Raw genomic sequence first — 23,482 nt, 5'->3', positions numbered from 1 at the left:
ATTTTAGACATGTTCATCGCTGTTTCGTTTATTTAATTTCTTTTAGTACATAAATAAGCCTATAAAACTATGGTTATGGTATGGTTTAGTTATATGGTTGAGTAATTAACGAATTCTTTTTTCAACTAATTCAGCTACTATACAATTGTATTACAAACATGTGCACTGAGGATTTCTTGTATGATAATTCTTTTATCGTTTCTATAAATTTTATTATGTATATATATGCTCGTAAAGATAAAGAATCACATCTACACTTGATGAAAACTAAACAAAAGGACAGGCCGGTTTCCGCAATAACAATTCAACAATAGATCTTAAACATGTTCTAAGGCAAATCCTACAAAAGTACAACGAATACAACAAACATTATCAGGGGTTTGTTGATTACAATAAAGCATTCGACTCCTTAGACCATGATTACACCTGGGAAGCACTGCGTATATAGGGTAAGTACATAAAAATACCCCAAATCATATATTCTAAAAGCACAGCTCGAGTTAGACTAGAAACTACAGGAGAAGAATTTCCTATAGAGAGAGGCGTTCGGCAAGGGGATCCAATTTCACCCAAGTTGTTTTCAGCGGTCTAGAGATTATATTCAGAAATCTGCAATGGGATCACGTTGGATAAACGGTGCAAAGTTAAATCACTTACGGTTTGCAGACGACCTAATTTTATTTTCAAAATACTCAAAACAGTCAGATCAAAGCGCGATAGCAGAGCTTACAATAAACACGGCAAAAACATAAATTATGACGAACACCTCACAGACATATCACATCAGAGTCAATGCACAGGAAATAGAATACGTGGAAGAATTTATCTAGGACAACTCGTAGCCGCACGAGATACTATGTCTAAGGAAATAGATAGAAGGATAGCTAACATATGATAACAAAAGATACTGGTCCCTTAGTGAAGTAATGAAAAATGAAGACATGCCGTTTAAAGAGAAAAGAAAAGTATATAATATCTGCATTTTACCATGCTTAATATATGGTTGGCAAACATGGAAAAATTAATGAATAAAGTAAACGTTTGTCAAAACGGTATGGAGAGAAGTGTGATTTGGGTAAAAAGATTCGGTAAAATAAGAAGAAATAAAAAATATTACTAAATTTAAGGAGGTAAAAAAGACATGCAAGACTTTAAAATGGAGATGGACGGGACATGTGATAATAGAGACAAACGAGAAATGGACATAAATGATAACGGAGTGGTATCCTAGGAGTGGAAAAAGAAGCAAAGGGCGACAACTGAAACGTTGGGAAGATGACCTTAAGGTGGCTGGTCCAGTGTGGATGAGAATAGCGAGAGACATATCAATGTGTAAAAATTTAGAGTAGGCCTATGTCGAATGACAAGCTGTTTGGAACCGATTGTCGATAACAAATTAGTATAAAAATCCTATTATTTCTAAAAATTGTGGAACAGTAATAAAGGCTTATTTTATTTTATTTTCATTTATATGTGCTCGTATGTATGTTTATGTGTATATGTATGTATGTATGTATGTATGTATGTATGTATATATGTATAATTTTATATTCTACTGAAATTTATTCAAATTTATATAACAATTATTTATACACTTCCTAACCGCTTTTCTATGCCCTGGTCCTATACTCAAAGGTTCTAGAAGAAATCGCTCTCTTAGCGATAAGACCGCCTTTCTATCACTTTTGACTTTTGACACGCCTTATTTCTCAACAAAGGTTGGGTGGTGCAAAAGTACAATGCAAGGTGCAAAAAAGGATATTATTATTTTTACTAATATATCGTCAGAAAAATTAATGTCAATCTAGATAGTCAAGTTTTCTGATCTGAGCTATTGTTCTACAGCTCGCCAAATTGTTAGACCCGACAGTGTGGCTTGACGCGGCCACTCAAGTGTTCTACTCGTTCGGTCTCGCGTTCGGTTCCCTCATCGCGTTCGGTTCCTACAACACTCCCAACAACAACTGCGTGAGGGACGTGTTGCTGGTGTCTGTGTGCAACGCCCTCACCGCCATCTACGCCTCTGTGGTCATCTTCAGCATCCTCGGCTTCAAGGCTTACACGATGGTCGAAAAATGTATTACCAAGTAAGTGACTTTGTATATTATTTTTTATTCTATTTAACTCCTGAAATATAAATAACGACGTTGATTATAGGGATGATGTTGAGACCTTTTTTGGTTATTACATTAATTTGGTTTACTTCGATACTTCTTTGGATTATTTCAACTTTGCTTTTATCTTTGATTGGGTTTGGAAAACTAAACAGAATTTCTATTAAATATTAGCTGATCAAAAAACTAACATTATCTAATCGACTTTGAACAGAATTAGACTAGAATTCAATTTAAAAAATCTATAAATATAATATTTTAAGCTATGGCAATATTCCAAGTTCCATATAATGCTGACTTTTCGTTTACTTCATTGCAATAATGTACCTCTATTGACGATTCATTATCGTAGCAAAATTTTTGAAGTAAGTTGAGTAATTCGAGGTTTACTTAAAATCCCAAATACAGTTACATAAGAGTTAGTGTCGGTATGTATAGCGATTTGACTGCTCTATATGTTTCCTAAGTCATATCTTTTATGCATAATATCGATTAAAATGGAATTTGTTTTCTCTGCGAGATATTATTATTTTCTATAACACTCTAGCTAACTCACGAACTACTTTGTCTTACTTATATATACGTGCTGTGTTGTTACGGCAGTAAAGAATATAGCCATCCCCTCTCTTCCCGTGGGTATCGTAAGAGGCGACTAAGGGATAAAACAGTTCCACTACCATCTTGGGACTGAAAGAACCGACCGATGGCGGGATAACCATCAAACTGCTGGCTTTGAAATAGACAGGCCGAAGACCGGCAGCGTCTTCGACGCGACAATGCCAGCCCTGCGGTCACCAACCCGTCTGTCCAGCGTGGTGACTATAGGCACATGAGTTCATGCCATTTTCGGCGCGAAATTGTGGAGGCCTATGTCCAACAGTAAACTGCGATAGGCTGAAATGATAATGATGATGAATGCTAATATATATGTTAAAACAACTTCGTTATAATTTCACTATAATGACAGATAGACAATAAAATATATCTGAAGCTAACAGTTATGTCTTCTATTACTATCTAGACCACAATTCGTGGATTTGTTTTTCGAAATATTTCTTAACTGAACGTTGTCTGGTTATAATTTTTAGCCGCTTAAAAAAAAAGATGATTTGAGTAAAACTGTTTTGGATTTTGATTTTGATGGAGGTTCTCGATTCGACTATAATTTTTATAATTGTTGCCTCATAACATTTTACTTGGTGTACTGATTTTGATATTTTATTAAATCGAAAGCTAGTACTTATCACAACCGAGAATCTATGAGTATATAACTTCGTATTTAATACATAATTTTTTCGACTACCTTCGTTGTATTACTTATCGATGTAAATTGACGTGAATTTCTTTGAAGTTAAAAGTATGAGGGTAAAATTTTCACGGATGAAACGGCAACGTTTTGATAAAGCGGCAACGTTTTTGTCGACGGCGCTGGAACGGAAATCTAAAGCTTTAGATTTGTATAAATATAAACAAGACTTAAAAATTAGTTTGCCAAAGAAGTTTTGCTTCTGACATGTGTACTTTGTAAATTTTGTTTTGTGAGCAAACACAATTATATATATGTCGCCGCGGACGCTAATCGGACTTCAAATAGACAATCTTCGATTAAAATTATAAAATTGTTTTCAAATTATTAAGTTAAGATTTAATGTTTAAATGTTTTTAATTAATGAACGGCATCTTAGTGAATTAATTATCTGTTTTGTAATTTCTTGAAGTAAGTACTTGTTTAGTTACTATTTATTTTTATGTAATGCTTTCGCTATTTAAATTGCTGAATGATTAACGTGAAATTATTATTGTAATTTTAGAAGTCATTTCTATGCTTTTCTACTTTGATTTATTTGTTTAATAACTTAATTTAATATTGTAACGATTCTAATGCGTGTACTTCCTCGACCAATAGGAATGCAGTATGACAATGTCTTGATGCAATGTGCATTGGCGGGAAATCGAGTTGACGTAAGCGTATTTGGATCGGTAAAGAGGCAGATTCTTTTTGGTATTAGCGAGTGAACGATAGCCATTGTTAAGTAGTGGAAACTCTGTCCATTTTCTGCCGTATATTTTGAGACATTTAAGTTTTAGTTTAAAGTGAAATTTAAGCAATCACCGATTTAGTGTTTTAGATTATTTATTTATTTATTTATTTAACAATTTATGTACACTAGGAAAGCAAAAGGAAATAGCTCTTATAAACAATGCTGGTACAAAGGCACTACTTATCCCATGATGGAATCTCTTCCAGTAGTCCTGCTACAGGAAACTTATAAAATAGTCGCAAAATTAGCGTGTACAATCTAAACATATAGATAGTAAAAATATAATATAAATACATAATTATATAATATATAAATAAATACATAATAATTTATACACAAGTAGATACAAATAATACGATACTTATATATACACGCATACACATATACGATACATAATATAATACATACGATAATAAATTCCAATACGCATAAGGACACTTAATTAAATTGATTTTAGACTAGGATTGATTAAGGTAGAATTTTCTCACTCTTTTCTTAAATAGCGATAGTGTTTTGCAATTGCGAATTTCATATGGTAGGGAATTCCAAAGTCTAACGGAATGTACAGTAAAGGAGTAAGAATAAAAATCGGTACGGTGGGTGGGCATCTGAAGAAGAGAACGTTTAAGTGATCTGCACGGAGAATCATCGTCGTGAGAGAAAGAAAAGCGGTCCCGTAGATACGAAGGAGAACGAGGATTAAAAAGAGTCTTAAAAAGGAAACAAAGTATTCTAAAATTTCTACGATGGCGGATAGGTAGCCATTGAAGCTGTTTACGAAAGTGACTTACATGATCATATTTTTTTAAGCCGAAAATGAAACGCAAGCATTAATTTTGTAGTCGCTCAAGTCTGTTAAGCAATTCTTCGGTGGTATCTAAGCAAGTGACATCGGCGTAATCAATGATCGGATGTATGAGAGTTTGCACAAGAGAAACTTTAGTCTTGAAGGGTAAAAAATTTTGTAGTGCTTTTAGAGAATGGAGCGAAAAGTATACCTTACGACTGATCTCATTGATATAAGCATCCCAGTTAAGATTGGAGTCAAAAACAACACCTAAGTTCTTAGCCGAGTCGGAAAAAGTAATAGGAACGCCGTCGACGGTAATAGGGGGTAGTTCAGCTATATCAAGTCGAGAGCGAATGCGTTTACTACCTACGATTAATGCTTTAGTCTTTCCCGGGTTAACAGTAAGACCGAAACTATTAGCCCATTCAGCAATACGCCTTAGATCATCATTGATGGAGATAATAGCAGACGCGACATCATGTAACTTACAATGGCGATAAATTTGCAGATCGTCAGCATATAAGTGGTATTTGGAAGATATGACCTTAGTGATCGAGTCAATAAAAACTGAAAAAAGAAGAGGGGAAAGTACGCCACCTTGGGGAACTCCCACAGTAAGGTTACACCAGTTGGAATACGATGTATTTACTTGAACACGCTGTGAACGATTCCGAAGATAAGATTCAAACCACGCTAACGCGGATAAAGAAGTATTAATAGATTTTAGTACGCTAAGAAGGAATCGAAGTCGATAGAATTGAAAGCATTACTAAAATCAATAAGTATAAGGATTGTAAGCGATTTATTCTCCATGGCTAAGCGAATATCATCAGTTACGTCGATAAGAGCCGAAGTTGTGCTATGGCCTGGACGAAAGCCAGATTGATGTGAATTGAGAAGATCATTAGAGTATAAAAAGAAAGAGAACTGCTTGCGGACAATGCATTCAAAAACTTTAGAGAGAGTAGGCAATATGGAAATAGGTCGGAAATTAGCTAAAGAAGAAGGATTGGTAACTTTAGGCAAAGGAATAACATTCGCTTGTTTCCAGGCTTTCGGAAAGGTACTAGTGGTAAGAGAGTAGTTAAAAATATGGTTAAGAATCGGTAATAAGAATGGAAGAATCAGCGTAATCATTTTCAAACATAACTTGTCATTGCCAGTGGCCTGCGATGAAATTGAAAGGACTGCAGTTTTAATATCTGAATCAGTTATAGGTGTAAAGGAGAAAGGAGTATTGGACAATGGTAATTCTGATAAATATTTTAGAGTGCCTTTTTTGACGTTAGAACACAGTCTCGTAGGAGAATGGGAAAAAAAATTGTTGAGAGCATCTAAGTCAAAATCGCTAGGTGAAAGGATAGGTGATTTACCGATACCCACGGACTTAAGAAATTTCCACACGTTTGAAGTACTTCTATTTTGGAGAGAATAGTGAAAATATTGACGTTTGGCGGCACGACAAAGACGGTTGCATCGATTACGAAGAGTTTTGAATTTTTGGAGATTACTTCCGGAAGGACAAATTTTGAATTTCCTTTTAGCGCGATCTCTTAATGCCATTTGCTCCTTGATAGTATCGGAAAGCCAGGGAGCGGGATTATGCTTAACTTTGGTTCTTTTAAGTGGTGCATGTCGATCATAAAGGTCTAAAATCTTCGCATTAAGGCTTTTAACTTTTTCGTCGATACTGATGCCATTCAATACATCAGACCAATCAATATTCGAAGCGTCGCTTTCCAGCGCCTCCTGGTTAATATTCTTGTAGCTACGTCGAAAGATTACTTGAGGTATACGTTTAGGGGGACGCACACGATTATTTTTATTATTTTGTTTTTTTCTTTGTGACGGTAGTGTAAAAAATAAAGTGTAATATACCCACGAAACATATTATCCTTTATAGTTAAATCCATGTTATAATTAAATCTTTATTTTCCATTTTGCTTTCGGCTTTCATTTAACGTTATGGATAGTACTAGCAGAACCGTAGGCCTACCTAAGGCCAACGGTTCTGCCGTTTTTAAAAATGCTAACGAGTCATCAAATTTGACATATACTATTTTATAAATGTATGTGGTAATCAAATTAGTTACAGACAATGTAGTACTTTATATAGTTTATTTACATAACACTTTACATAACAGTTCAAGGGGTAGAATTAGGATAACCCTTTCTCAAGGATCAATAGAATCATGTTGGTGTAATGAATTTAAGTGATTAGTGTATATAATTAATTGTGAAATCCTTTGTTATTCACTGAGCAATTAAATTAATTCAATACATCGTCCTCAAACTGTGAAATACATTCGAATCAATTTTATCCCAACAATAAATGTTATAAATAAATAAAACAAATAAACACTTCACATTCAACGGCCCCCAGTAGGATTTTCTCTCGTGTTGGGGGTCCGGAAACACACAAAATACACAAGCACAACGCCCAGACTACGACAAACATCTATATGGCCGATACAAATGTCTGTTGTGAGCGGGAATCGAACCCGCGACCGCCAGCGCAACAGCCAGTGCTATGACCGCTGCGCCAAGGCGTCGTCGAGTTATATAAAATAGTTTACATTATTAATTGTAAGAATTGGTATATTTCACAATTCAAAAGTATATTTTATTTTACAACAAAAAACATATTACCTACGTTGAAACAGTGGAAAAAAGGCGCTCATATTGATCTCATGTGTCTCTTTTTTTGTCGCTGTCAAAACTGCAAAATTTTTATCTATTTGTCTATGAAATGGACGTGATGTTCAAAAGCGTAATCACAGCCAAACTCGCGGTTACAGCTTGTTAATAAATATAAACTAGTGTTAGAAATATAAGCTTAATAGTAGCTGAGCTTAATGAAGCTTTTCCATTAACTTGATCGTTCGTTAAGTAATAAAAGCGTTAAACGCCACCACTTTATTTTAATTGACCTCTCGGAAATCGCGATCAACGATGCTGTAATATTAAAGAAAAAGATTAAGAAATAATCTATCGTAGACGATGATATAACAATAAAGTTTTTTTTCAAAATCCATACAATAAAAAAAACGAGTGTGCTTTAGACCACACGACTGAAGTTAAACTTCTGCACAATAGGTGCACTGTGTCTTAGATATGCGAAACGTAACTGGCTATTAGAGAGAGAGAGAAAGAAAATGTGTACTCGCATCTTACACTTTTGCACCGTTCGTCTCGCTCGATCATACTTTTTGTAACGCTCTCGCCACGCATTCACCAGTCTACTCCTCAAGTCAAGTCATCAAATTCAAAACAGTAAACAAAAACTAAACATATTAAAATATACATATTTTTTATACAGATTTAATTAAATACATTGTTTAATGTCAATACTAGACAATGCTATGTCAATTCGTCAAATAAACTAACAAAAAATTACGCAACTGCTTTCGTTGTATAATATTTATAGCGGAAAAAGCAGACTTACACATACAATAAAATTGTGTGATGTCTGAAAAAAAAAACAAAAAAAAAATTTTACGAGTCTCCCTATCTGTAGAACACATTGTATTGGCGTTATGCAACATCTGCTGCATGAAATTATATAAGATCTTCGGGGTTGTGATCCTGAACCACGCCTGGAAATATGGACCAAATCCAAATATCATAAGTAATATTGTAGTGAAGTTGTAAAGTAGTGTAACCCGTAACTACGGGTTCTGTAAAAGAACTCACTATAGACGGCGCCGCGGTCGCTTAGAACCGAATATAAAACCATCATATCAAAAATTTCCACCTAACGGGTATATTGGTCCATATTTTAATTGGCTATAGCACCGACACGGTCAGTCGGAGATGTATCATGCAGGTTCGATCCCCGCTGGTACAGTCGATTTTTGATACGATATTTAAAAAAAAGTTTAGAATTCCCTAATGTGTGGGTAACACAAAAATAAATTAATACGAATTGTAAAGCAGGATTTAACAATTCCCAAGAAATTATTGATACGTAAATTAATTGATTGATAGCCTAATAGCAGAGCCTATAGAGAGTCGTAAGAGTCAGTAAGAGAGTCATCCATCTAACTGCAGTGGAGCAGTATGATGGATTAAGATCTAAATCGTTCTCCTATTTGGAGAAGAAGTGGCCAGCAGTGGAAATAATCAAAATTAATTGAATCTCTCATTCAAAAATTAAAATATAAAAAATATAAAATTCACATTTTCGCAGCCAATTTTATAATCACATTTTGGCATCAAGATTCACTAAAAAAATCTCATAATTTAGTTTGTGAGAATGACTTAAATAGCAAAATGTTTTTGGCAAGAAAAAATGAAACACAAATACGATTATTCAAATCGATTCCTGTTGAAATTTTTTCTCAGTATTATGGCGCTGAAGACACGTGACCTCGAACGGAATATTCCCTTTGAGACGAAATTTACATTTCAAATGACACTTCATAATAAACAAGACTAGAATATGTTGAAATGGCTTTTGAAACTACCCCTTCTTGAATTATAATTACTACAAAGAGTCTAACGCCGAGTTGCACGAAACAAAATTAAAATTTAAGTAGAGATTAAACTAATTTAATAACAAGAATTTCATACAATTCTTGCGATTAAATTAGTTTAATCACCACTTAAATTTTAATTTATTTTCGTGCAACTCGGCGTAAGCTATTTGCTCCGTTTCGGTTAGCCTAACTATTTTAATCATGTTATCAATATTTTCTACATAGGGTAGTGGTTGTGTGTAAGATATGTTTGCGACAAGAACGCCTTATTTAAGTTGGAATATTGTTAATTTATTAAATATAATTATATTTTTACAATAAAGTCATAAATAAATATTAATCATTCATTTTACAACCATAAAAACCACTAAATAAATTTTAAAATAATGTATATGCAACAGTCGGCTTTATTGATAACATACCGATCTCTTTCAGCCAACCGTTTTGAAAAGCGACAAATTCTGTTGCCAAACCAAAAAAAGAAAACTTAAGAATAATAAATACTGTAATACTGTGCTCGAATAATCGCAATAAGTATTTATTTTTTAATTAAGGATTCGATTGTAATTAAAAGAAAATATTGATCAGCGTTTTTCATTAATTAAGTTTTCAATTAAAAGTCAGTATTGAGGTACAAAGAAGAGTTCAGTGATCTTACGTTATCAACATCAAGAGTGAGAGGATACCCATTAGTCGGCAGATTTATTTGTCCACCTTGTTCTCAATTAAACTGATAAACTCTCATTATTAAAGATTCATTTGAGTAACAAAGACCCACTTGTGTTGCTATCTCATTCACTTAAACAGAAGGCCATGGTTTGACGTCCATAACTCATAAGTAATATTTCTTCGACAACCGATATCTATAATGTTATACGGTTAGTGTGGTATAATTAAATTTACCTTTGTCGACGACGAGTTCGATACGCAAGTAAAGACATTTGTTTTTTTTCAGATACCTGTCTCATTTGTTATCTTTATACCTTGATTCAAAGAGCACGATGTCATTTACGCTCTCAACATCGCAATCCCTGTTAGATGTTTCTGCGTTTAGCTATTGATAGCAAAATATTCTATTCTATAATAAATGGTCACCAGATATTGCTTAAGGTTTTATAAAGATGGAACGGGTAATCATTATGTTGTTATATAAGATCTGAAGTGTGTACGAGATTAACGAGAATTTCCTGAACATGTAATACAAAAAGGAATTTAAAATCTTCCTTCTATTACAAATGTGAAAGTTTGGATGGATATATGTCTGTTCCTCAATCACGCTAAAACGACTAAACTGATTTAAACGAAATTTGACAGTTCTTTAATTGACAATCTGAAATATTTTATTATTGAATTATTTGGGTTGCCTGGAAGAGATCGCTTTTTAGCGATAAGGCCGACCTTTGTACCTAATGATATTTTGTTAAAACCTTTCTTTCTTTGCTATTTATTTCTGTTTTTGGCGTACCATAAAGTATATTATTATTATTATGTTACTTATGATTTTTATTTAAAATTATTTTGTAAAAAATTTCTAACAAATAGCTTATTTTAAATATTGTAAGATTGTAAGATATTGTAAGATTGTATACAGAAAATAAACTTTCATTTTTATAAGCATGAGGTAGATCGCACATTTGTTTGCCTGAAATGGCTTTTGAGGAATGAATTTTTCAGTAACCCCGAATCGGGTCTTACTTTGTGACCGACCTACTTTGGAAATAGGTAATAATTTATATCGTTAACTGATGTTAAACTCAATAAAAGTTAAACGTAAGTATAAATATAAAAACAGTTTACATAAGAACGTTACGTAACATTTTTCGGCGACGTTGTAATGTATTACCAAGAATGAATTTTATCTAAGTGAACCCTTACTTTGATATTGAAAGCAGATACAAAAGATATAAAAATATTTAGGGATAGGGTAAGGTTTCTTTTACTTTATTGTCATAAACATATTTTATTTACGTATACATAAGATTATGTAAGATTTGTAATTCGTTTTTAGGTGTATGTTATATGACATGAATTTACCAGGTCTCTTTTGTAACTTGAATATTATTGGTTCTTGCAATAACTCTGCCAAATTAAGTGGTCACTACTACAGTAGTATACGTGTTAAGTTGTCGATCCTTCCTATCTTTCCAACTTTATATGAAGGGCATGATCACTGGTCGTGACTAGGATTTATTTAGCGGAGTCATATGTAAGTAATATAAATTTGGTTTCTTATTTAATGAAATTGGCTGAATTTTATTTAGAAGTTTACGACTGTTAACTCTTGTCTATATCCAGTATAAAGACTATATATTTTTATATGAATATACTCACGCTTTCGTCTATTCCTTAGGTTTAAGTTTCTCGGGTAATTTTTTAAATATTTTAACGTCACACTATCTAATCTCAAGTTAAGAGTACTAACATAATCAATTTCGAGATAAAAAACAGTTTGTACATAATTTTGAATCTGCAGCTACCTACATTTACTACTAGCTATTTCTGAGCAAATAACAAATTAACTATCTCGCTTACACCCATATGTTTTTTGTAATCGTCATTGTGACCATACCGTCAATGATAGTATTGTTTAATTAATAAAGAAGCTATATTAAATAAGTAGGGTAGACGCAAAACTTTGTTTAGCAAAAATTGTCTAAGCGTAGTATATTATGTTTTTTGTAATCACTGTAGTTTGTAAATGTTATAGCAATATATTATGTCTTATGTAAAATGTGTGAGACTGTTACTTGCGGACAAGCTTAAGGGCTTTTGCAAGTAAATATAATGTAATGTGTGCTTTTCTTAATGTTACAAATAAATAAATAAAAAAATAAAAAAAATAAAACGTTAAGTTTCATTACAATCGGTTCGGAAAGTGAAACAAACATCCATCCATCGTTTTTATAAGTTGAGTAGGATTAATAATCGATTTACTAGTAATGCTTACGCTTCAGCCTGTAATATCCCACTGCTGGACATAAACCTCTTTCCTCGTGTAGGAGAAGGCTGAGGTTAATCCACAACGCTGCTCCAACGCGGGTTAGTCGATATATTCCCTACTATGAGTAACGATCGCTATCAGGTGTACATGATAACAACCGGGACCGATGGCTTAACGTGCTCTGCGAGATACGGTGGGGAGACCCACAAGGACTGCACAAACACCCAGACCATGGCAAACACTTGTATAGCCAGTACAATCGTTTGTCATGTACGGGGCTCGAACCTGCAACCGCTAGTGTAAGAGCCGCAAACCAATGCTGTGACCATTGCGTCAACGCGTGATCGATTACTATTTACTAGTTACTGTCACGCATTTAATAAAAATAGCCTGCCCAGCGTGGTGACTATGGGCAAAACACATGAGTTCACGTTATTTTTGGCGTAAACTTGTGGAGGCCTATGTCCAGCAGTGGACTGTATAGGCTGTAATGATGATTTAATAAAAATTGTTCTTCAAAGCAACGCTGCTAATGAAGTAATTAGTTTGTTATGCTGCTTCCTCATAACTGCTTTGACATCCTCGTTACTAAATACCACATGACAGACTAATAGTAAGCTATTCGATTAATAACTATGAGCGGAAAATCCTTACAAAATCCTTATCTATACTTACAGGTATCATCTACTTTGCTCGTGCGTAACTGGTGTAGTTTTAAGTGATCGTAAAGACATTGTCGTTAGTGGCTGAGGTATTTTGTATTGAATTTGGTGATCATTTTAATTTTGGGTTTGATTGAATTTTGGTATATTGATTTTGATGTTAGTGTTATTTTTATTGATTTTTGACTTGGTATAATTTGTTTGGCCACAATTGTTGAAACTAACATAGTTTAGGAAAAAATGTAACTAACAAAAATATGGACATATGTCTGAAATAAATTATTATTATTATTATTATTTTCAAAACACGGCGAATATATTGTGATTTGGTTGATGGGATTTGAGTTATGTTCAATGGTCAACTCAATATTTTAAACAGTATTTTTCATTTTTAATCAATTACTGAAATATAATTCTAAAAGAATTAGTAAAATACAAATATATCTATATACTTTATTGTACCAAAACAAAGCACGTGACATAGAAATATGTAAGAAAGAAAAAGGAGTGTGCTTCAGACCACACGACTGAAATAAAACTTCCTTAGCTCCTACAGTAATATATAAAACGTAACTCTCTCTTTCTATCTCCACTAACTTATATTTCCGATCACAGTTTTCGCAACACTCTCGTCACGCATTCATCAGCTCACTCCCCAAATCAAGCGTGCGTAAAAAAGTTTTACTTAAAAAATGTAACGTAAGGAAAAACAAAAAAATAAAGCAGGAATTATCACTATTTTTTTGTTTACTATCCAAATAACACATCTTCACCAAAATCTTAATGGTATAAACATAAACTCGAATCATTATTTCTCTAAGTACGTCAATATTAAAATGACTTCATCATCATCATCAGTTCAGCCTATTGCAGTCCACTGCTGGACATAGGCTTCCCCAAGTTCGCGCCAAACATCTCGGTTTTCCGCAATCCTCATCCAGCCTACACCGGCAATCTTACGTAGATCGTCGGTCCAACGGGCCGGTTAAAATGACCGAATAATAATAAGTGTATAGGTACGCATCATTCGGAACCATAAATACGTTTAATACATATTCTAAGCGGTTGTCTTAGCCATAATATATTAGATTTACTGTTGACGTTGCTTCGTGACGTTCGAGACTTTTCCGATAATGTTAATTCACTACAACCGTCTTTTTTTCGAAAACACAATTTTTTTTACGAATATAAGGCAATAAAAATTCTATCGGAGCACGTCTAAGAATATCAATATGTCGCTTAAGATAATATTTGGTAAAAGTAATATTCTGTTCACTTACAGATTATATAATTTGAGATTATTAAGATGGTGGAATGAGAATGGTCTTTTTTTTCTATTAAAAATTATGAATATGGAGATCAACTAGCTGTGTTTTGTTAATTGCAGGATGAATTTATATAAACATCAGCTGACTGGGCAGATTTTGTCTGTTTTACTGTCCACATAGTTAGTTTAGTTCAAATAGTAATTAGGCGTTCTGAAATTTTTGTTTTATGTAAAATTTTTATAATTATTTTATTCCATAAGAATCTTTCACAAAGTATTAGTAAAACTAAAAAAAAATAGCCAATTTGGTTGACCTATTCTCGAGTTTTGCACTTAGCCATATATTTGCGATTTTGTGTATTATACATAAACTAATCTGTATATTTAATGGTAGGTTTATCAATTACTAGCTGTGCCCGCGGCTTCGCCCGCGTTGATATCAGTGTGTCACAAAAATTTCCCGGCAAACTTTCAGTGAAACTCTCATCAAAATCGGCTTAGCTGCTCTGTAAACCATCCTCTTGAAGCCCTCTCTCTATTGGTGAAACCACATGAAAATCCGTTCAGTAGATTTTGAGGGAGTCGATAACATACATTTTTGGGGACTTTGTTTTGTTATACACTAACTGTTGCCCGCGACTACGTCCGCGTAGTTATAAAGATATGCGTTTCTATTAAGATGTTTAACGCAAATTACTTTTTTATTTCAGTCACTTGAAATGCTTATCAGACTGAGTAACTTTTTAAGAGGCACAATTTAGTATAATTTAATAGTTGTTTTTATAAAACCTCTATATACCTATATATATAAACCTATATACCACATTTTTAGTTTTATTTTCCGGCTGCAGTATAAATAACCTATCAGGTGAACACATAGCTGCACTAACACCTATCTTGAAATAGAGAAAAAATAAAAATAAAAATTTGCATGTATTAGAGTAAAAAAGGACATGGGTTCATAAGCCCGTGGATGTATAAGACTTGTTAAAAAAAAAAAAGAACACATAGCTGCTGCATATTTTTCATACAAACTATCAACCCCAGTTACCACCTTAGTGGTGGAATATCGCAAAATCCGCTTTTAGCGGACGTCTAATAATCTACCTCCCTGCCAAATTTCATCTTTGTCCATCCTTGATGGATCGACCATCCAGCGGTTTTTGAGTTCTCGTGATGAGTGAGCCAATAACCTTTCTCTTTTATCTTAATATATATAAATCTCGTGTCACAATGTTTGTCCTCAATGGACTCCTAAACTACTTAACCGATTTTAGTCAAATTTGCACACCGTGTGCAGTTTGATCCAACTTAAAAGATAGGCTATATTTTATTTTGATATATTATGTTATTATTATATTTCAGAAAAAAATAAGGTGATACGAAGTTCGCCAGGTCAGCTAGTATATATATAGATTACGATGCATTACTTAGACATCTCCTTACCAAGTTTGTAGCTGTTATAGTTTCGGAGATTTCGTGATGAGTGAGTCAACCTACCGTCCACCGTTTTAACTCCAAAAGGGAGTTGATTTCTAAATATACATTATTTGGACACCTTTTCGCCATCTATAGAGCTTACATTTTAAATTTCAAGTCTCTTACTTCAAAAACATAGGACATTCATACAAACTTCCAACCCCCAAACCTACCTGACAAATTCCAAGTTTGTGTTATAGTTTCGCAGATTTCGTGATGAGTTTCCTTTCGATTATATATAGGGTAAACCAGAGAGTGATTGCCCACTGACAGTGATCGCCCACTTTAAGAAAAATATTCTCATGTGCTCTCTTTGAATCATTCTAGTTCGATTAGAATTTACTAGGTGGCTCTGTGATTAGTGTATAGTATTTTTAAAATTGACTGCTGGCAACTTATAAAGAAAAAAAATAGTAATGACGGATTTTATCGAGACGGGTGAACGTGTTATTCAATAAGGTTAGTAGTTTAACAGTTTTCATAAGGAATAACTTGCTTAAAGGCTCATTTTTTTGCATTTTATTTGATATTAAACTATTGGCGTATAGTTATCATGAACTTATATGTATTTTCTCAGTTTTAAATTAGTTATACCTGGTAATATTTAATTCTTAACGGTTATTTTAACGGTGGGTAATTACTGCATGTAAATCTGCATATTTTTAGTGATTGCCCACCATGATTTTAGTTATTGCCATATGATAATGTCTATAGTTATTGCCCAGGGCAATTATTGTTATGGGCATTTCTTTTACCAAAGTGTCTTGTCATCACATGAAGTAGTGTCTAACTTGCTCATTGCTTAAACTTGTTTCACAATTGCTATGCATGATTATCTAAATGGTTATTATTATTATATTTACAGTATGCCAAAGAGCACAAAAGTTAAATATAGCAAAGAGAATTTTCAGAAAGCCATCGAAGCTGTACAAGATATTTCCAACAATTTATCTACAAGATAAACTGCTGAAAAGTACGGTGTTCCTAGGTTTAATTTCCGATACCACATTAAAAATCCAGGACATAAAACTAGTTTAGGGCCATCACCTATATTAACTATAACTGAAGAAAGTCGTTTAGACGATTGGATAATAATTTCGGCAAGAAAAGGATTTCCCAAAATAAAGAAGACATTTTAGATACCGTGCAAAAGTTCCTGGTGGAAAACTTGCGTCGTAATTCATTTTTAAATAATAGGCCAGGTGATGGTTGGAGGAAGGCATTTTTAAAAAGACATCCGAAGCTGACAGTCAGAACATCAGAAGGAGTGACAAAAGCAAGTTTAGCTTAGCCAGAAACGTCAATAAAGAAAGGAAAAGGGCAAACTGAACGACAGCCTTATGCCATTAGATCCCAAAATTTTAAAGCAGCAAGCATTACATAGAAAACAAAAAGAAAAAGAAAATCTGTTAAAATTAAAAGAAGAGAAGAAGTTGATCAAAGAAAATAAAAAGACTGAAAATGAAAATAAATATACTAAGAATATTGGTAAAAAAAATCAGAGGAAAATACAAAAAATAAAAATTTTACTCTGAATTCTATTATTGAGATTATTAGTTCTAAGGAAATAGATACAACTTTAGGGAATAATAGCCAACAACTGATTGATCATTCTGAGCCACAATTTGAACTGATACCAAAAAGTTAAAAAAAGAATTAGACATAGTAAATAAGGAAAAGCGAGGAATCCCAACATCAAAAAAGATCACTGTTTTAAATAATATTGTAATAAAACCTAGTAACATTGTACCAAAGCCTACTTGTGGAGTTTGTCATTTTAATGTGATAAAAAATGAATTGACTTGCAGTTCTTGTTCAAAGATCTTTCATGTGCGTTGCATTCCACCAAAACATAAAGAAAATATACCCGACAGCTCCGATTCACATTTATTTTTATGCCATCTTTGTTTTAAAGTAGATGACTCTGTCTCTGGCGATTCTGATTCATAAACATCAGCTAAAGAATTATTTGATAGAGTTATTAGAGCCAAACACAATTTGTTTTGAAAGATTGAAGATTATCCTATTAGATGTATAAGTCTAATATTTTATTTTGATTATTTATTTACGTTTAAAGTTTATTTTATCATTTTGAGTTTCTGGGCAATTACTATACTGTGATGTGGGCAATTAGTATAGGAAAGGGGCAATTACTGTACATTTTAGAAGATTTTAAGTTTATTTCATTATTATCTATGTTATGTAAGTTTTAACTAAAAACTGTTAATATTCTGTTGGAGAATTTATCAGGTAACAAGAAAAAAGTAATAAATGGTTGATTGTTATAATACTTTTTTATTTTTTTGATGTCAATGCATTAGAAGTCCTTAAGTGGGCAATAGCTATACGGTTTACCCTATATATATGTTATCTGTATATAACATGTAATAATAAATTCTGTTCTACATATAATAATATAATAATATAATATAATAATTTCTTTATTTCAGGTAACAATTGACCCATAAAACAATTCCTCTTAAACAATTCTTATAACAACTAGAAAAATTAATGAATGTCACGACAATTTGTAAAATACAATAATAAAATAATAAAATCACATTAATAATAAACAATACCTAATACAGATAAATAATTTTAACAATAATTCCATTATATTAAAACTAAAACAACTAATTACAACAACACAATGTCAAATATGATATTTAATAAAATAGATGTGCATACATATAACGGACACGTAAATTTTACTATTTAAAAATAAAAACATGTACCCAATAAAAACATATAACATAAATCTAATGTATTGTTGTTCACTTCGATATCTAAGGCAAATACAACTTAAATAAAATAAAATAAAATAAAATTAATAAATGTCACGACAATTTGAAAAAAATACAATCTATTCTATTCTGTTCTGATCTTTTCTTTTCTATTCTGTTTTATTATGTTCTTATTCTGTTCTATTCTGTTCTTATTCTGTTCTATTCTATTATATTCCGATCTATTCTGTTCTGTTCTATTCTGTTATATTCATTTCTTATTCTTTTCTGTTCTATGCTGTTCTTATTCCTTTCTATTCTGTTCTGTCTTGTTCTGTTCTGTTTTGTTCTATTCTATTTTGTTCTTATTCTGTTCTATTCTGTTCTATTCTATTCTGTTCTTATTCTATTCTATTCCATTCTATTCTGTTCTATTCCGTTCTATTCTGCTCTGTTCTATTCTGTTCTGTTTTGTCCTGTTTTATTCTGTTCTGTGCTATTCTATCCTATTCTGTTCAGTTTTGTTCTATTCTATTCTACTCTATTCTACTCTATTCTGTTCTATTCTGTTCTACTCTATTCTGTTCTATTCTATTCTCTATTCTGGTCTGTTCTATTCTGTTCTGTTCTATTCTTTTCTATTGTGTTCTGTTCTTATTCTGTTCTATTCTGTTCTATTCTATTCTGTTCTTATTCTATTCAATTCTGTTCTATTCTGTTCTGTTCCGTTCTGTTCTATTCTGTTCTATTCTATTCTATTCTGTTCTATTCTCTTCTGTTCTATTCTGTTCTGTTCTTATTCTGTTATATTCTATTCTGGTCTAATTCTGTTCTATTCTGTTCTATTCTGTTTTGTTCTATTCTTTTCTATTCTATTCTGTTCTGTTCTATTCTTTTCTATTCTGTTCTGTGCTTATTCTGTTCTATTCTGTTCTTTACTATTACGTTCTATTCTATTCTCTTCTGTTCTCTATTCTGTTCAGTTTTGTTCTGTTCTGTTCTTTTCTATTCTGTACTATTCTGTTGTGTTCTATTCTGTTCTATTCATTTCTTATTCTGTTCTATTCTTTTTCTTTCTGTTCTGTTCTTGTTCTGTTTCTATATACAGATAACAGGTATATAAAACATATAAATATCTTCAACATACACACACGGTCGTCTATTCCTAAAATAGTTAAATGCCTGAGTGTAAGAGTTGCTTATAAATGCTTAGGGAAATCACAAACATTTTAGTTATAATTAAACATCTTTTTCGGATTTTATGAGGACCAGTCCTCTCGTGACAACATTTTAGTCATTAAGTAAATTAAAATATCCATTGTATATAAGACTATTTGACGACCGCTCTGGTCTAATGGTACGTGTGCCGTGTCGGTTGCGCCTGAAAACCGACGGTCGCTGGTTCGATTCCCTCTTGGAATGAATATGTGAGGTTATACAAATACTACCTGTGCCCGCGGCTTCACCCGCATTGAAATCAGTGTGTCACAAAGTTTTCCCGGCAAAATTCCGATATAGATTACGATACATTATTTGGACACCTCTTCACCATCTATACATCATACATTTTAAATTTCAAGTCTCTTACTTCAAAAACCTAGGACTTTCATACAAACTTCCAACCCCCATTTTACCCCGTTAGGGATCCAGTTTCGTAAAATCTGTTCTTAGCGGATGTTAACGCCTTATAAGAAATCTACCGGCCAAATTTCAAGTTTGTAGCTGTTATAGTTTTGGAGATTTCGTTATGAGTGAGTCAACCTACCATCCTCCGTTTTAATCCTAAAAGGGAGTTGATTTCTAAAGATACATTATTTGGACACCTTCTCACCATCTACAGAACGTACATTTTAAATTTCAAGTCTCTTACTTCAAAAACATAGGACTTTCATACTTAACTACAACTTAAACTTACAAACCCCGTTTTACCCCTTTAGGGGTCGAGTTTCGTAAAATCCGTTCTTAGCGGATGTACATGTCTTATAAGGAGCTTACTTGCCAAATTTCAAGTTTGTAGATGTTATAGTTTCGGAGATTTCGTGATGAGTGAGTGACCCTTCGCTTTTATATATATTATAGATTAAGTGTTCATCTTTGTAACGCCGGAGTAAAGACAGCCTTAATAGCTTAGAAAGGTTACTTATTCAAATTCGTGCTGGATCAGACATATTTTCAAGTGATAAAAATCTAATAAAATAAATAAAATAAAAAATAAAAAATAAAAAAGCCTTTTATTTCTTGCTTTTTTCATATTACAATCTTAATACCAATGTACATGCAAAATTATTCACAAATACAAAAAACGTTTTTAAAAAAAGTAAAAAAAAACAATAGTAAAAAAAGTAAACAATAAAAAATAAGAAAATATCCGTTAAGTACCTAAACACTAATTGATATAGTTAAATAAATAGTAAATTTAGAATAAAAATATTAGTATGTATTGTTTTAGTTTATTAAATCATAGTATTTTATTTAAATAGTAGTAATTTTCTTGGCAAGAACCCTCTCAATGAAAGGTAAAGGCCTCCTCCAGAGATGACCAGTACTCTGTATTCTCTGCCGTTCGCAAGCATTGAGTACCTGCTACTTATATGATGTCATCTACCCAGCGTGCGTATGGTCTTCCTCTTTTTCTATGTCCCTGTGGACCTACCCATGTTGTTGTCTTTTTAGTCCAGCGATTATCGCTAAGTCTCGCAACATGTCCAGCCCATCGCCATTTAAGCTTTTTTGAATAGCTGAGAGCGTCTATGGCTCTAGTTTTTTGTCTTATATCAGTGTTATCTTTTGAATTTTTCTAATTTTCAAAATGCTTCTCTCCATACTCCTTTGGCAGGATGTAATTTTATTTTTTGTTTTTCTGGTGAATTTCCAAGTTTGGCAAGCATATGTTAATGAGGGGAGTTGGCAAGTGTTCATGACTTTAGCTTTCATCCGTATCGTCATATCGCTTTTGAGTATTTCTTTGAGACTCCAGAACTTCTTCCACGTGATGTTGATTCTTCTCTCCACTTCCAGTTTGTGATTTTTTTGGTTGAATGAGACTTGCTTTCCCAGATAGATGTGGGCATCGACATATGTTAAAGGTGAATTTCGAGATATATAGGTCTTTTAGTATGGTTTTTTTTTTTTTTTTTAGTTATGTGATATATCCACAGGCTTATTATGCCCGTGCTTTTGTTATTCCATATATTGTTATTATTATTATTTTTTTTAACATGCATCGGTACTTCACCGCAACTTAGAATCTAGAAGCCTTAATAACTAGTCTTAAAATTTCAAATTTCTAAAAGTCGACGCGAGTCCACTGACCAAGACTATTCTCATCATTACAGCCTATACAGTCCACTGCTGGACATAGGCCTCCACAAGTTGACGCCAAAAATAACGTGAACTCATGTGTTTTGCCCATAGTCACCACGCTGGGCAGGCGGGTCGGTGACCGCAGTACTGGCTTTGTCGCACCGAAGACGCTGCAGCCCGTCTTCGGCCTGTGTATTTCAAAGCCAGCAGTTGGATGGTTATCCCGCCATCGGTCGGCTTCTTAAGTTCCAAGGTGGTTGTGGAACCTTGTTATCCCTTAGTCGCCTCTTACGACACCCACGGGAAGAAAGGGGGTGGCTAAATTCTTTAGTGCCGTAGCCACACAGCACACAACTATTCTACATATTGCTTATTTTATATTCTTATATACTAATTATTTTTATTATATTTACACTTATTTTCTAACTACAATATATGTACACTTATTTGCTACTTACAATGTACACTTAACCTATGTTATTGTTAGTAGTTAGGTACTTTTTTTTTGTGGTTAGGAATCGTTTTATCCATTTAAATTTCATTTTTTTTTTTGTAATTTTTATTAATATATTATATGACTAATCCTATCTTATTAAGTAAATATATAAAGGCTTATCATTACAATTACATTATCCTATTCCTATACTATTACATTCAATTTTATTATTTATATTACTTACTTTACACTTTTATCTACGCATAATTACGCGCAATTTAGTATGGTTCGTCATGATGTTAGTTTTTGTTAGATTGATTATTAAGCCGACTTTACGACTTTTTTCGTTTAGAGTGTTTATCATTACTTGCAGTTGATTTGTTCTTTCTGATAGAAGGACTATGTCGTCGGCAAATCTCAAGTGATTTAAGTAATATCCATTTATATTTATGCCAAATTTTTTACTTGAAAAATCTAATACTTGGTGGTAAATAATCAATAAACGCTTCACACTCAATGCCCCCCAGTAGGATTTTCTCCTGTTGGGGGTCCGGAAAAACAAACAATACACATGCATAATGCCCAGACCACGACAAATATCTATATGACCGATACAAATGTCTATCGTGAATCGAGCCCGCGACCGCTAGCGCAACAGCCAGTGCTATGACCGCTACGCTAACGCGTCGTCAAAAAAAGTAAAGTAAACCTGGTATTCGAAAGAGTTTTCTTAATTGAACATCCCGTGAGCTGCAGTAGAGCAGCGTGGCTAATTAAAATCAAACAATTAGGTACAGCAGAGAATATCATGCTCAAAATCTCGAGCAGCCCAACTGGGGATGTACCTCCATCTTACAGGAGAACAGCTAAATCAAAAAAAATCAAAAAAAAAAAAACATACATAGATAATGCATATTCGTACAATAACAATGGTTTATTATTTGCGCATGTATAATAGATTGCTATCAATATTACCGTTAATAAATATCAATTTACATATAAACACAATACATTACACAGTATCCAGGAACCCGATATAGTTCTAAAGATAGAAAACAAGATTCCATTCAGCGATGTCCCTGAACATTCGGTCAAGTAGCTGTAGGGTTAATTGGTCTGGAGTAAACGTACATTAAGATTGAAGCTTGTTATTATCTATAGTAATGTCCTTATTAATTGTCATTGTTTGTATAGTAACTTTGACCTTAATTCTATATATTATTTACTACACTTAATAATTTGATACA

The 23,482-nt window shown here is 33.0% G+C and overlaps 1 protein-coding gene across 1 annotated transcript in view; it reads left to right on the top strand.

Annotated features, from left to right (window-relative positions):
• The window catches only part of LOC123665585 (sodium-dependent neutral amino acid transporter B(0)AT3), a 38,199-nt gene that overhangs the window by 4,212 nt on the left and 10,505 nt on the right, over positions 1-23,482 (top strand). Inside the window, exon 5 of the mRNA XM_045599870.1 lies at positions 1,846-2,087. Within this exon, the coding sequence (XP_045455826.1) occupies positions 1,846-2,087 (242 nt within the window). The remainder of the gene's footprint in view (positions 1-1,845; positions 2,088-23,482) is intronic.

Source organism: Melitaea cinxia, chromosome 24, assembly GCF_905220565.1.
Source record: "Melitaea cinxia chromosome 24, ilMelCinx1.1, whole genome shotgun sequence".
In the NCBI taxonomy this organism is placed as follows: Eukaryota; Metazoa; Arthropoda; class Insecta; order Lepidoptera; family Nymphalidae; genus Melitaea; species Melitaea cinxia.
This window is presented reverse-complemented; position numbering and strand designations above follow the sequence as displayed.